This window comes from Nannobrachium achirus (assembly GCF_963921795.1).
Source record: "Nannobrachium achirus genome assembly, chromosome: 9".
NCBI lineage: Eukaryota > Metazoa > Chordata > Actinopteri > Myctophiformes > Myctophidae > Nannobrachium > Nannobrachium achirus.
The window spans coordinates 45,838,523-45,853,586 of record NC_137818.1 but is presented as its reverse complement, the minus strand read 5'-3'; the positions used below and the strand labels follow the sequence as shown (position 1 = coordinate 45,853,586).

At 42.3% G+C, this 15,064-nt stretch overlaps 1 protein-coding gene across 1 annotated transcript; it reads left to right on the top strand.

Annotated features, from left to right (window-relative positions):
* Positions 1-507: 507 nt before the first annotated feature.
* Positions 508-14,225, top strand: tmem240a (transmembrane protein 240a; the record flags this gene model as incomplete). Its single annotated transcript, XM_080733173.1, has 4 exons — positions 508-564; positions 925-1,031; positions 6,386-6,594; positions 14,071-14,225. 4 exons carry the CDS (start codon positions 508-510, stop codon positions 14,223-14,225), a joined length of 528 nt encoding a protein of 175 aa, XP_080589299.1.
* Positions 14,226-15,064: the final 839 nt, after the last annotated feature.

Here is a 15,064-nt window from a genome sequence, read left to right as displayed (position 1 = left end):
CAAAGTCGGGAATAACTTGGTAAAGGGGACAGTATAGCCAACGAACAAACGGGACCTTTCCAGATTTCCACCCCTTGCATCTTTGCTGAGAATCTTTTGAATGGGATAGAGAGCCACGCCGGCCCGGACAGCCTCCTCCTCTTCGGCTATACCCTTGCCGCGTCCAGCCCGGTGCAGCATCAACCACTACAGGGGAGGTAGATCAGATGCACTAGCCGGCCGGAAACTTTGCCTTTTTCCCCCCCATGGTATTTGGCGATGCAGTGAGTGAATGCTGTTATAGGCTGCTATTTGCCTTGTGTCGAACAGTGGAGGGACGGGGGGACAGCGGGCCGGCTCAGCCCTAGCTGTGCCGTTTCACTCCACTCCACCGTGGGCATCCTGAAGGGACGGAGAGCAGAGGTGCAGCAGGGCGCCTCGATGAGCGGCTTCTCCCGGGACGGAGCGTCTGATCAGTGCCGCGGGTAGAGGAGGGCTACGGCAAGGCGGCGAGTTTGGAAGTTTTTGATGCATATGATCACAACCACCATGATTTTTATGATTCTTGGTGCTTCATTTGTAATGGTAAGTCACCCCTCGTCTTCGCCAGATTCACGCTCGCATCCTAATTTACCGACCACACATTTGTTAAGTAATTAAAGCTATATATAGCGCACATCATGTGTAGGAAACTACCTTGCAGAAAGGCCTATCAATGGCATGTGGAAGTAGGTTAGCCTACCTATAATTACCTGCTGTCATAAATAAATAATCCAATTGCCTACCATTTCGATGCAAGAGTTTCCCCTTACATTCAGGCGGATTTCCCACTGCCACTCTGTTTAATTATTTTTCAAATACACACTGCCATATCCTTTGCAGTTAGGTGGAATAGCCTAGCATATTGCTTGACATGTCCCAGCTGACTGGAATGGTTCTTTGCAGGCGATAGCCTGTTTAATGGACATGAACGCACTACTGGACCGCTTTCACAACTACATCTTACCGCATCTACGAGGGGAAGACCGCGTCTGTCATTGCAACTGTGGAAGGTAAATGCCATCATATATTCTGAATACACACCGTGCGGGCAGCGTCAAACGCGCTGTTATTTTGCCCGTCAAATTATAATTGCTCAAAAGGCCTCACGAATGTTTCGCGCGGTGTAAAGCCCTGAAAATCGAACCTGATATAGCCTATGCGTAACAGCTACAGAAATACTGCTTAATTGATGTCGATTAGCGATTTTAATCGTGCTGTGTGCTTATAACGGACAGCTTATTTATAGATTGTGTCGGTGTTTGGGTATAGGCTATAGGCTACTCTGATTTAGATTTTGCTGCATGCGAAGGTGTGTTGGATGGAGCCATAAATAGGTAATGAATTATTATGTAGGCCTATATGAGGCCATTCTAAAATAATTTGATCATCAAGTGCGTTTTAAACAAAAACACTTGCCGAATGCCGAGTCGAAAACATTATGATTAGCCATTAGAAATCATGTGGTGTTTAAAGACCAACTATAGGGCTACCTGCCATTTGGTAATAGGTATGTCTGATAATGCAAGGTTTGGATAATGAGAAACTCTTATTCTCATTTGACAGGCTATAGTCTGTGTTTGAAGTGAGAGATAAACATCTGCATGGCCTGTTCATCAGTATCTTCAAATGGAATTCACCAGTCAAACATTTTAAAGATCTGCTATGACCTATACAACATACATCACCTAGGTGTTTGATATTTTTCCCCCTTCTTTTCTTTTAATGAGTTAGTTTCTCTGTCTCTTTCTGCGTTGCCCAAGGGTGTTCCTTGAGAATTTAAGAATAGGAGACCTTTGATTCAATAGGTCCACAGGCACCTGCTGTGGCACATTTTATGATAATATCTGAATGCCACAGGCTGTAAGCAGTTACAATGACACTGTCACAGTTTATTAGTGCCTAGTACTAAATGAGAATCAGGTAGTTCATCCTAATCAATTGCAGATCAGCATAGATATTATCTGCAGACTGGGGATGTGCAGTGGACATACATTGTATTCAATAAAAGATATGAGCACTAATGTTTTAGAGGCTGTGGATGTGAAATGGGTCACCATGCAGGTTGCATCCCTGTATGAATATAGTCTATATTCATACAGGGATGCAACCTGTGGAATGGGCTCTGTTCCAAGTTCAAGAGGTTTAGTTTGGTGACCTGATAGCTGAGTGGTTACGTTAGGGCACACAAGACTTAACACATGGGCTCAAATGCCTGACAGCTAGTTCCCAGTTCAATTCCTTACCCAGCTGGATGATTTGCTGCATGTTTTGGTCTCTCTCCACAGTACTGTACGTATCCAATAAAGTTGCCATAAAATTTTGATCAACATGAAGTGATATGAGCTGCAATGATTAAATTCAATAACTACACCACAGCTTATTGATTTTGACCTTTTGATGAATAATATATTCTGTATTAAAATACAGAGTGAGTGACCCACAAAGAAAGTCCCAATCTAGAGCCCTTATCTTGGCCGATTTAAGGTTGCTATTGGCACACATTGCCTCACACATTACCGAATCAGCATTGGTCATTGGTTTTTGTGCCAGCTTAAATATTCAGCACCTTCTCAGTAACATCCTCAAGAGTTAATTAATCAATCTGTAGCACAAATGTAACCAAATGGACCCTTACGGTTAGGATTTTCCACTGTGAGCTACATGGGGAACTGTTTGTATACCCTTGACTACATGTTAAGGTGTCCATCACTTGATCAGACTTGAGGACAAATCCTGTGTCATTTTATTTGGCAGCTACTGTGCTTTGTTTTGTTGTAGCTTTGCCACAGTCAGAGGTGGAAGTCTAGTTTGGCGTCCATGTGGCACAGAGCACAAGCAAGTAGGCCTGCATATGGGATGCTGCTATGTAGCCTGCTCTTTTTGGAAAATGTGCAAATGCGTGCGTGCGTGCGTGCGTGCGTGCGTGTGTGCGTGCGTGCGTGCGGAGTGGGGAGGCAGAGTGTTGGCAAAAGACTTGTCCACCGGTTGCCAATTAACAGTTTGACCACCATCCACAGTTAGAATCTCACTTCAGGGCCTGTGTTGCATGTTCTATCTTGTCACTGCCCTGTCACTCCGCTAAATAAAAGCTTAGAATAATGCACATGAACCCCTTTATGCTCCCCAGCCTTTGTCAGTGATGGGCCCTGACAACAAGCTGGTGTAGTGAAATGTTTTTTAAATGCACTGCAAATGCACTTTGGAGTGTCAGACACTTGAGTCCATTTTTACCGTCGGCCCATTCCCACTGGGCCAGATAACAGATAAAAAAATCTCTTTCTCCAGATATTTTTCCATTCAAAGTGGATGGTAGATACAGATAAAAAATAATTATCTGCCACAGATACAAATGGTTATCTGGCCCAGTGGGAATGGGCCTTTACACTTAAACCCTCTATACTTAGTAAACTGGACATGAGCCTCTGTAGCCTACTTGGTGTGCTCTTTTTTCCCCTCTACACCAAATCTCCTCAGCAAAAATAGCCCATTGAGAAGCATTATAAAGTTGTAGATCGGCTGTTTTTGGCAAATATTCCAACCACAATAGGGATGCTAGGATTCATAATGGTTACACTGACACTAAGAATTTCTACTTAGTGATATTCATCATCAGCTCCAGGCAGTTTTGTCATTTAAAGAAAGTATTGGCGGACCTTACATCAGAAGACAGGCCCGAAGGATTTAATGACATCAATCCAGGATGCAGCTGTCTTTATTCATTTGCTCCAGTGCTTGCAATAGTGCATCAGCCTGGTTACATCCGTCACTGAGAAGAGGCACTGTATGGTGCTTTGTTTTACTGAAGCAATGGGATTTTGTGCATTCTAGGCTTGGAAGCTTTCCTCAATGAGGTTATTCATTATTACTCAGTACAGTAGGTGAGCCAAAGTATAGATACTTGAGGTCAAATATGACTCGAGTGCATATTTGCTCTGTCAAGTTTAAGTACTGGGGTACTTGCTTACAAGTTGGCAACATACTTCTAAAAGTTCCCCAAAAATTCAAAGATTTTCCCTAACATTTAAAAAATATCATATGTTGTGAGCTTGCTATTTCCACTATTTGAAAGGAGCACATCACCCATTTGTAACCTTATGTTCATATAATTGGACCTCATGCTCATTATAAGATGGCACAATTTCTGTCTACCCACTCTGTGTCTCATTGTTGGGATATGGACAGTCCAGAAACCTGCCTACCAATGCCATCATCAATGGGGATTCCAAGCCAATAGAAACAACATCCCTCCTCCTTCTGAAAAGTTAGCATGTGAAATAGAAGCCATTGTAAAAGTGATAACTCCTTCTTGAAATGACCAGAATTACTATCGATGATGTACTGTTAGGTTTCTGAACTGTCCACATCCCTCCTCTGAGACGCAGAGTGAGTAGACAGAAAGGGTGCCATCTTATGATAGCTATAGTTATGACCAATGATATAAAGATTGGTTAAACATGGGTGAAGTGGTCCTCAAGTGATTATATTGTATTGTACAATGGTGGGGTACAAAAAAAGTAAATAAAATAAATGTAGATCCTATAAATTTGCTATTTTCACATACATATATATCATACATAAATAATCGAGGCACAAGTTTTAAATTATATTGATTTTAAATCGGCCAGCCCTAATAATAGGCTTGGAAGCATCACTTTCCTCAACTTTTCCTCAATGTAACCTCTTAACCCTATAGCTCTATTACGATGCATTTGCTGAAAATAGCAGATTGCGATGTGTTTAAGCACGCAGATTGGCTGCTTTGGCAAAGAGATTTATTTGGTGTGTGTGTGTGTGTGGGGTGTGGAGGGGGGGGGGGGGGTGGTGGCAAGTGAGTGGTTAACACTGTTTCAAAGAGGCATAACATGTGATAATAATTAATAATTCATTTGTTTGGTTAACTCAAGCCATTGTTCGATTTGAATTAGGCTGAACACTTACACCCATCTTTCTTTCTCTGAAGTTGGAGGTATGGAAAGAATACTGTATATTTGCTTTGCACGAGCCTACTTGGTGCACTCCAATTAGCAAGACAGAATAAGTGTCATCAAGAAATGCAGTCACTGCTGAATAATGTAATAAGATGAATGTCAGTAATGGTATGAGTCAGTTGTCAGCACAGCAAGGGATAAGCAATCTGTGAAAAACACCAGTGTTCCTTTGTCTAATTTCCCCTCTTTGTTCATGAATATGAAAATACCTAGATAGTTGCCGCTGTTTAATGAGGAACAGAGAAACCAATATGAAATGTCAGTTGGCAGTTAAAGATCGGGTGCCATGATCTCTCCCAGAGTTAAAATTACGTTTTTATGTGGCCACACCCACCAATTCATTAAGTATGCCTGGTTGTCAGGTGTGTGGTGACCCAGCTGAAGTTAGCCACACCCACAGTGTTGGGTGTATGGTAAAAGGGGAGGGGCTGAGTTTATGATGTGTGACTGCGAAGTGTTTTTCAGTTGGGCCTTTTGACTCAGGCTTTCAGGTTTCAGGAAGTAACCAAAAATACACAGGGAAGACATATTTGAATATTATAACCACACCTGGGGGTCTATTAGAGTAATGTTAACTCCATAGACACATACAAAACAGAAAAAGTGCAAAACTATGGCACCACCTCTTTAAGCCATGAAGGGATGTAAAACTACGGCATTGAGCTATCTCTGCCTGTCTGTCTGTCTGTCTGTCTGTCTGTCTGTCTGTCTGTCTGTCTGTCTGTCTGTATGTAATGTATTCTGTATTTCACTATGTCCACCACTGGAGGCTGAAACCCGGCTCAACTATGCACACTTCTAGGTTTCACCGTTTGTTAGTTGTTTGGGATGCTGATAATAGGGATGGACGATACACGATATTATCGTTTATTTTTATAAAAAAAACACTCAAGATAATCGTATCGTGGAGATTTAATTTATCATGATATCGTCCTCCGTCATGCACAGGGATCAATTCACCTTTTATTTGCCTAGCTGCATATCCGGTACCACTTAAAAACCCTCTATAATTGGTAAAACGGACATGGAAATAACGTACTTGATACAGTCTTTTTTTTCACTCTCTATCAAATGTTCCGCCCCTGGATAATGGATTTTGATTAAAATATCGTAAATCGCGATTTATTTTGCCACAATAATCGCGATATGACATTTTCATATCGTCCCATCCCTAGCTGATAAACATCCTCTTGAACTCCAATTAGTTCTATTCCTAAGCCAGACATATTTCTGTTATGATGACAAAATACAGTCTAATTGAATATAATCACTAATATATTGTACCCCCAGGACAACGCTGAGTTATCCGGAAAAGACTCGTGCCATTGAGTCAAAAATGATTAATATTTTTTCTTCTCTGTCTTGCTGCCCTATAGGCATCATGTCCACTATGTCATCCCATATGATGGGGACCATTCCTTGGTGGATTCATCAGAGAATTACTTTGTGAGTGACAGCGTGACAAAGCAAGAGATGGACCTGATGCTGGGCCTTCTGTTGGGCTTCTGCATCAGCTGGCTCCTGCTGTGGCTGGACGGCGTTCTACACTGTGCTGTCAGGGCCTGGAGGGCTAGCCGATACTACGGTAAGTCATCCACAACGGAAAAGCCTCATTTATACTAAGTCGGATGACCGTGCCACTTGACAAAAATAACGGATTTTCAGCTGAAAATCGCAACTGAAAAACCCATTGCATTACCCCAAAACATTCCAATTGAAATTATGTTCTTTCATTTCATCGAGTGACACACAAAGTACGAGTCCTTGGCCAGCTGGCAAGCATTACGCTTCTGCAAAATTAAGAGGCTCATAGACAAAGTTAAGCAGAGCTAATAGATCAACAGATATTTATTTCCATAGTGATCTATTTATTTTAGCTAGCACCTCCTGTCATTTATCAGTCACCTGCCCCAGAGACTGTGCAGGTGAGAATGGATTCCCTTGAAGCGTCAGTGTTCAGCTCAGCAGATGTGTAAATAAACTGGCACTTGAAATCTATTCTTTACAGATAATGGATTGTAAGTAAAGGTGATGTTTTCATGTCTTAAAACTAAGAGTTTGAAATGAAATGATAAATGAAAGTGTGTAGTGTACACCAACAAGTGTTGAAACAAAGGGCGATTGTTTTGACTTTGAAGATAAAGTTTCCCATCTGTCCACTATATACCTAAAATTACATCTACGAATCTTTCAAGGGATTGACAACAAAAAGTTGACGAGAGGTGCCGAGGTGTCAATGGATGGCAAAATGATTAAAAACAAAAGAGTCAGTAATTTGTGTCGAGTGACTTGAGCTATTTGAAATGACCTGAAAGCTAGGTTTCGGGAGGTAGTACTAGGTAGTATATTAAGTCCAATATGACAGAAATATTTTAATGAAGGCTATGATAAAAATCAATACCAAGGCAGGCAATGAAGATATTATGTTTAACAACAAGTCACCAAATATATTTCTCCTCTCTCTCCATCAATATCTCGTAAACCTTTGTGAGTCAGAGGTCTGTTTGCAATGGGTAAAAGCATAAAATATGGAGGAGGTCGGTTGAAATGTATTATTAAACTAGATTACAGATAACATGGCTATACTGAGACATCAAATATCAACAATTCCACTTCTGTCCATTTGAATTGCCCAGCACTAGGTGGTAGATTCACACATACACACACACGCACGCACGCAGGCAGGCAGGCACGCACGCACGCACGCACGCACGCACGCACGCACGCACGCAGAGTAAATATATGGTATATTTAAATGTACAAATATTTCACATTTTAAATAGTTCACACTAATAATAGACAAAAACAAATGTATTTGCATGTATAAGCCTGCATAAACATCAGCCTTGCCATAAAAGCCAGGAGGTGGCAGAGCTCTTGTGAGTGACCTTCCTCCTTCCCTTGGCCCATTTTCCACTTGTCTCACCTCACTTTTTTTTCTCCACCTCCGCTTACTTACAGTGACCTCATAGAATTTCACAGCCAAAACATCCAATACTGTGCCATGATTCATACTACTGTAGTCGTAGTAATACAATCAATTTTTGTTAATTTATTCGTTTTTGGGGGTGGGGGATGTTTACAGGCCAGATCACTGAATATTTGGTTGAACCAAATATTACTCAAATGACTGGATAAAATAACCTACTCCGTTTCTTCTTGGCTGATGTGTTTTCAAGTCACTGTCAAGTCAAGGTCTCATAATGCTCACGACTCAGGAGCATTATGCCCATTCCTTTTATTAATATGAAGTTCTGGGGCCCAGGGACGTGCGGAGAATGTTAGAGAGGCAGGGGCTGAGATTTCGAAAAGGGCCTTTCGATGAAAAATATCGAAAATAGCATACCTCCAAGCTCACAACGCGTTGCGCTGCGACGCGTTGCAAGCTTGAAGGTCGGCTATTTTCGGTGCTTGATGCCACACTGAACTAAGCATAATCAATTTATTTCACCATAGTAAAAACGACATTCATGGTCTGGAGAGGGCACTTTTTACAGACAGATAAAAGGGCAGAGGCTCAAGCCACCTTTTATGTCGTGTGCATGTGCCTGCTGGGGCCGCCCGTGTGGCACAACTATAAAGTAGTACCTTCCCACCACTGTGGAGACTGGGGTTAGAATCCTCCATGGTGCCTATGGCTTGGCCGGGTGCTCCAATGAAAACAATTGTCTTTGTTTGCAGGTGGCACTGTCTGGGAGGCATAGCATGTTCTTCCGCACATGTTACACTCTGCTGGTGAAACTCCTCACTATCAGGTGAAAATATTTAGCCTGTCAGTCATGCAGCAGCTTTCACCTCCACGGTCAAAGGTTATAGTTAGCAAAACACTGAATTGAAGAAAATGTTTTCCTGTAAAAATATCTGCGCACAGCAGAGTGCATCTCCACCAGGAAGCATGCACATAATAATATAATTAATTCATAATAATAATGATAATGGTAATAATAATAATAGCAATGCATACAGTGACATTTCTACCTCCTGCACTACCATGAAAGAGTAGTCTCTAATGTGATCTTCCTGGAATGTTAACAAAGAGGCTGAAAAACAGCCAAAAAAGCACCCAAGGCCATATAGGCTGGGTGCTGGACTAATGAACAGTATAAGAAAATAAGAGTCCGCACACCAATTTTCTGCTCCCAAAGAGTATGTTTACTTATGGTAACGTTTCGAGCTTAACAGCTCTTCCTCACACCTAGGATGTCCCAATCGCATCACCTACTGTAAACATGTAATCTTCAAGTCCAGCATGCTCGTTCAGCAACTCCTCATTTTAGTTTTGGTGAGCTTGTGCCAGCGAACTTGCATATATGCCATTTTCTATTTCACAGTAATGGGAGCAGTGTAATTGGCTAGCCTGGTGGGACTTTTATCCTATAGCCTGGAGGGACAATTGCTCTGCCATTATAAATACAATTAATTATATAGTTGTCAGCATGCACAAGAAGTATGACACTGATCGGCCCAGTAGTATGTGAGGTTAACTGTGGACAGACAGACCCACAGTTCTGAATGCATGATCTCCTGGTGGAGATAATGACAGAGATGTTTCTGGGGTTTCTGGATAAGTGAAATTCATGGTAATTCAAAAGGTATATTTCTATAATGGAAACCTGCCGTATGTAGGTGTGTATTAAAATAGTTTTTTCCCTTTTATAATTATGACCATTTGAGAATCAAGGGACAATGATGTTCATGATCATGATGATCAGGCAGTGAAAGTTGCTGCATAATAATGACTATTAAATATAATAATAATAATAATAATAGTTATAATAAGCTACAGCATGTTGTAAAAGTACGATGTACCCCCACTCTGATTGCCCTCCCCCCCTAAATTTTGGCTTCCATGATGCCTCTCTCACCTCTTGTCCTGAAAAGACTAATGAAGGAAAAACTATCCACAAAAACGAGTCCTGGAGATTCGATGACACAGAAAACGTTCATTGTTGGCAACATTGTCTAGCAATGTGTTATGCAGTTGTATAGTCGTCGAGTATGAAAACACTGACTATATGCTTTCAAAGCCAAAAAGAAAAGAGGACGAGAAAAGAGGAAGCACAAATGGAATCAAGGGAGAATGCGCTGTGTCTAGACCAGACGCACCCGGTGAGACAGTCGACCGCGCACAGAGGACACGTGTCTGTTCATTGGTGAGATACTCCGTCACCTGTCTCTCTCTCTGTCTCTGTGTGTCTGAGACCTAATTTCCGTATAAGTCTCCTCCTTTCTCCAATAATGATGTCCTCACACTGGACGTGGTGATATTATGTCTATATCACATTTCTGCTCTGTGGTATTCTGTGTCAAAACAGGTCTATATTTGAGTTATTATTGTAATATTTGTATTGATTTTCATATATATTGTACAATCACAACAGTACACACTACCCGAAAATAAGAAAAACTTAGAAACATGAAAACTGATTATTGCTGGGCATTTCAAATGGAACCACAAGCTTAAGCTGTTACACCAGTGCTTGTGAGCTGGTAGCATACCTTTCTTCCAACTAAAGTGCATGAGATGTCTAGACAAGTAAAGCAGAGAACGCTATAGCTTCCACCTGCATGGTGATTTGTTATCAGTGTGTCCTTTGGGACTACACCAAAGACTGCAGTCAGTCAGTTAGGATCAATAACCATATTGCACATACAGTATATCACCTACTATGAAAAGATTTAAAAATACACCTGTCCAAAATGGGGCCATACAAAACCAAAACATGACGTGGCTGACGCTTGCTCTCGACAGCACCTGATGCAAGTTGGTGTAAAATACCAGGGTTTCTTTCTTTCTTTCTTTCTTTCTTTCTTACCTGGGCCCTATTTTCTGACCATTTGGACCACAGACAAAGAATAGCCTAATAGTGTTTGAGACGTTGTAAAAAAACACATTTATGTGGAATGGTTATCGTGAAAAATATACCAGCGAACAATTATGTATAAAAAAAAACTTGTTTAATTGAAAAAGTTACATAGTATCATTTCAAGCTGGAGCAACCCATGTCTAATGCATATTGATGATAAGTGTACCAATTTATATTTATAGCCTGCCAATTTATATCTGCCTCCTCCCTCCTGCCTCGTTAAGTGATTGTGTGATGGGGAGGAGACTCTCTGAATATTGCTGTGTAATACAGACCTACATTCCAGAGTTAACTGGGATTCTTAGCTTTAAGGATAATGCTAAAATAGCGGCGTGTGACCTTCATATTCGGATCACCACTGAAAAGGAGAATGTGCTCCAGTAGCGAGTGATGACATTTCACCAGAAATGTGATATATATTTGCGAATTCTTTCAATCAAGGCCTCTTTACATTATATTCTGAGAGCTTGATTAATTTGTCAGGTGCCATTGTTGAGTAGAAATAAAAGGCTTCTGTGATGAATGAAGCAATGACAGTTTCCGTGAGTGCTGGCATTCTCTTTTAGAGATTCTCTTGTAAATGAATGAAGTAATGCCATTGCTCCTTTGCATCTGTACATCCTTGGCAATCCCCCCCGAAAAAGGCAAAGATACATCCATATTCACGACCCTTAGTGATAGAATGGAGCTATAGGCTGCTTATTTTGTGCTGGGGCTATTGTGCAAGGGAGGGAATGCCCACTGCGTTGGCAGTGACGTAGAAGTGTGGTTCGACTCGTTTAGCCTTCCAGAGATGGGGAGTGAAGGTGAGGCTAGCGGAGACGGAAAGGAGGGTGGAGATGCTGTCACATAGCCCAACCCCCACCTAGACACACATACACATATGTGTTCTCCTTCCTCCAGAACTAAAAATAGAATAAGAGAGCAGCTGGAATGGCGGGTGAGGGAGAAACACACTCGCGCGCGCAGCGTGTATTGTCGCTGTTGTATTGTCGCAGAAACCTTGTCTCCATTTTCAGCTTTTTGTTTAAAAAAATAATAATTAATTCCCTATTTTCTCACAATATGTCTTGATGTGACACGTTGTGAGCTTGCAGATCTGCTATTTTCAGTATTTGTGAAATATTCTGAAAATATTTTGACATGCCCCAAAGAGGGACACCAGGTTGAAAGTGTTTTGGCATATACAAGGTTTACACCCGACAGTGACGATATACGCACGTGCCGCATTGAAGTGAAGTGAACATTGATTTCCATTTCTCCCCCCCCTTTCCTAATTCCATCTATAGCTCTCTCCCCCTTCCCATTCAGTTATTGAATATCCTCCAAGCAGCTTCCTTTCCTCATGCATCCTTTACAATTTGTTGGTTACTTTCTCCATTTTTGTGGAATTCACCACGAATGCATGTGCTTTGCGTCAGTGCACTCACTGGCGTCGCCTTTGTTAAACGAGTGAAAGGGGAGGCAATGCAATGATATAAATAAAGAAAATGATGACTTGGCGTTAGACATCCCCTCCCCCAACCGCCTATTGAAAAGGTTGCCGGGTGTACCTCCCCCCCCCCATTTTGTGCATTACATTATCATTTTTATTTCTCATGCAGAGCCCATCTCCATCTCTTCCATCCTTTTATTGAAATGAGAGGTACCCGTCTCGTGCTGTCGTTTCCTTTGGATACCCTTCAGAGCAGTCCTTGTGGATTGCATATCCATTCAAGGCTATAAATAACTCACTCACTCACCCCCCCCCCCTCTCCTCCCCTCCCCTCCCCCAATCTGGCTACTGAGGCTCTCTGTCTGGGGCTCTCCCCTCTTTCTACCCAGTCTCCAGTGGTCCTTGCCTCGGATTGGCCCAACAAGCTCAAATGTAGCTCCGCCATTCCTGTTCTCCGCAATCCAGTCTGTTTCCTCAACCATAAAAGAGAAAAGAAAAAAAGAATCCCAGTTCATCCCAGTGCAGTCACACTGATTCACAGCAGGTCAGCTTCCCCATCACAGAGCTTGTAACACAGATACACGCATCATCAGGGCTGAGTTATGGCAGTTGTTCAAATACAGAGCGCTACGTTTGGCAAGTGAGCAGCATGTGCTACTGCACTCTAAAAAATGGGGTCTGGTCTGTGTCCATTGAATGGTTTTCCTTTTTACGCAATGCCAATTTCATTCTTTAGAGGCAAGGGAGGACTTAGCCAAGGCACCTGTTCATGTGCAACATACTGTACCAAACATGAATGTAGTGAATCAAGGACATTCCATGCACTTAAGAGATTGTTTACCATTTTCTTTTCTCTCGTCTCAGCCAATCACATACTGCACCTCTTTCCTGTGTCCCTGTAAAATGCTCACACCCCCTGCTTTCCACAATTCGAGCTTATTAAAGATAGTGGATAAAAAGAAAACCAAACATGTCCCAAGGGTCATGTTTTACAGTGGTTTTACAGGGCGTTGTTAGGCACACGGCGTTGTTAGGCACACACGAGTGCCTAAAGCCCTCCTGGTAGTTCTAAAAACAATGGCCTTGTGTGGCTTACCAAACATGGCCACATGACAAGCATATACACATATCCCAATTACAACAGTGTAGTAACTTTTCTACAAGAATGTAGTCCCTGACTGCCTGCACAAACAAGCAGTTGCTATGAAAATTGATGAAAGGTAGTCTACTGAACTGTGAATATTGTTAACAGGCTGTTGGTGCAGTAATGCGGATTTCCTGCAGTCTCAGGTGTGTTTAAACAACATTTTACAATGGTTTAAAACACGGCCCAGCCAATAATAATAAAGAACGAGAACTGTCTGTTTTAATATTTAAACAACTGCTGTGTGATCTCATTTTATACAGTTGACAGTGGTAGCCGCACAGCAAGATTTGTGTTAATTTATCCATTTGTAATCCGAGTGTACAAATATAACAAATGGTCTATTTGGTTACATCTGTAGTACAATGAGGATTCACTGTGCATCTATTTCAGTGGCAGATATATGTTTTTAGCTCAATTGCCCTGTGCTCGAAAATAGAAGGACAAAATGTTTGATGGGAAATGCCAGGTGCGTTTGTCACGCTGATTCTGTGATAGACGCTGGCGCACCGGCCGGGAGCTGAGAAGGACCCAGATCTGGATCTGGGCCGATCTAGTTTATGATCCTCACCCCTCTAACCTTGTCCCGCTTCTCTTGTGGTTTTTCTGTCCCAGACACCCCATCCTGGTCGTGGCTGCCCCAGTTCTGCAACCTGCGGGATCTGCGTCGCCGCGCGCAGCTCCGACAGCTGGAAGACTCCACCGGCAACATGGTCCACATCAAGCAGAAGCTCTACCACAACGGTCACCCAAGCCCTCGCCACCTCTGACTTTGAAAACTAGAACCACCCCCAACCCCCCCACACCCCTGAACCCCTTGTACCTGTCTTGATACCCCAAACTGCCCCATGGCCAACTGCTGCCTCAGAGACCCTGAAAAACTGCCCTCCCACCATTATGAACACGGCCCCTCCAAATGCCCACCCTCGGCGACAGGGCTTTCTTACAACAAAAACCTGGCGCCTGTCAGCGTCCAAACAGCCCCGAAAATCCAAATGGAAGATTATTGTTGCCACTGAAATCTTGTCTTATGTCCATGTCCACTATTGTGGGAGGAGGGGGGGAAAACTACATTTTTAAGGGTGTTTTTTCTGTATCGAGAAATTTTCTGTGTTCATTGTTAAACTTGGCATGCTTTTAGAACAGGGTAAGATGTGGGCAGTGTATGGAACAGGGAGGTGAGAATGGGGTGCCATGACTCTTTTTTTTCTCTATCGGGTGGGAGGGACTTTGTGTATGGGGAGGGGTGAATGACAAGGGGTGGGTGGATTTCAAACATTTTTTTTTGTGAAGAACCAGTTAGATTGCTGCTTCTGTAAATACTTATACATACGGAAAAGTGGGGTATAACAGTCTAACATGGGGTGTGTAGGGGGAGGGATTTGTGTGCGAGTCGTTTCTCAGTAGAAAACTGGATGAGGGACTGTGTGTGGGGGGGGAAAGATTATAGACGCGGAGCAGCAGAGAGGACTATGGTTGACAAATGGATGTGAACCATGTGATTTCTGCTAAAAACAAGAACAAAAAAAAAGAACAGAAAATTTAGCTTTGTTACTTAGTGAATTAAATGAATGTATTAATTTTTTTTCCCCCTGTAAATATGCGGGTG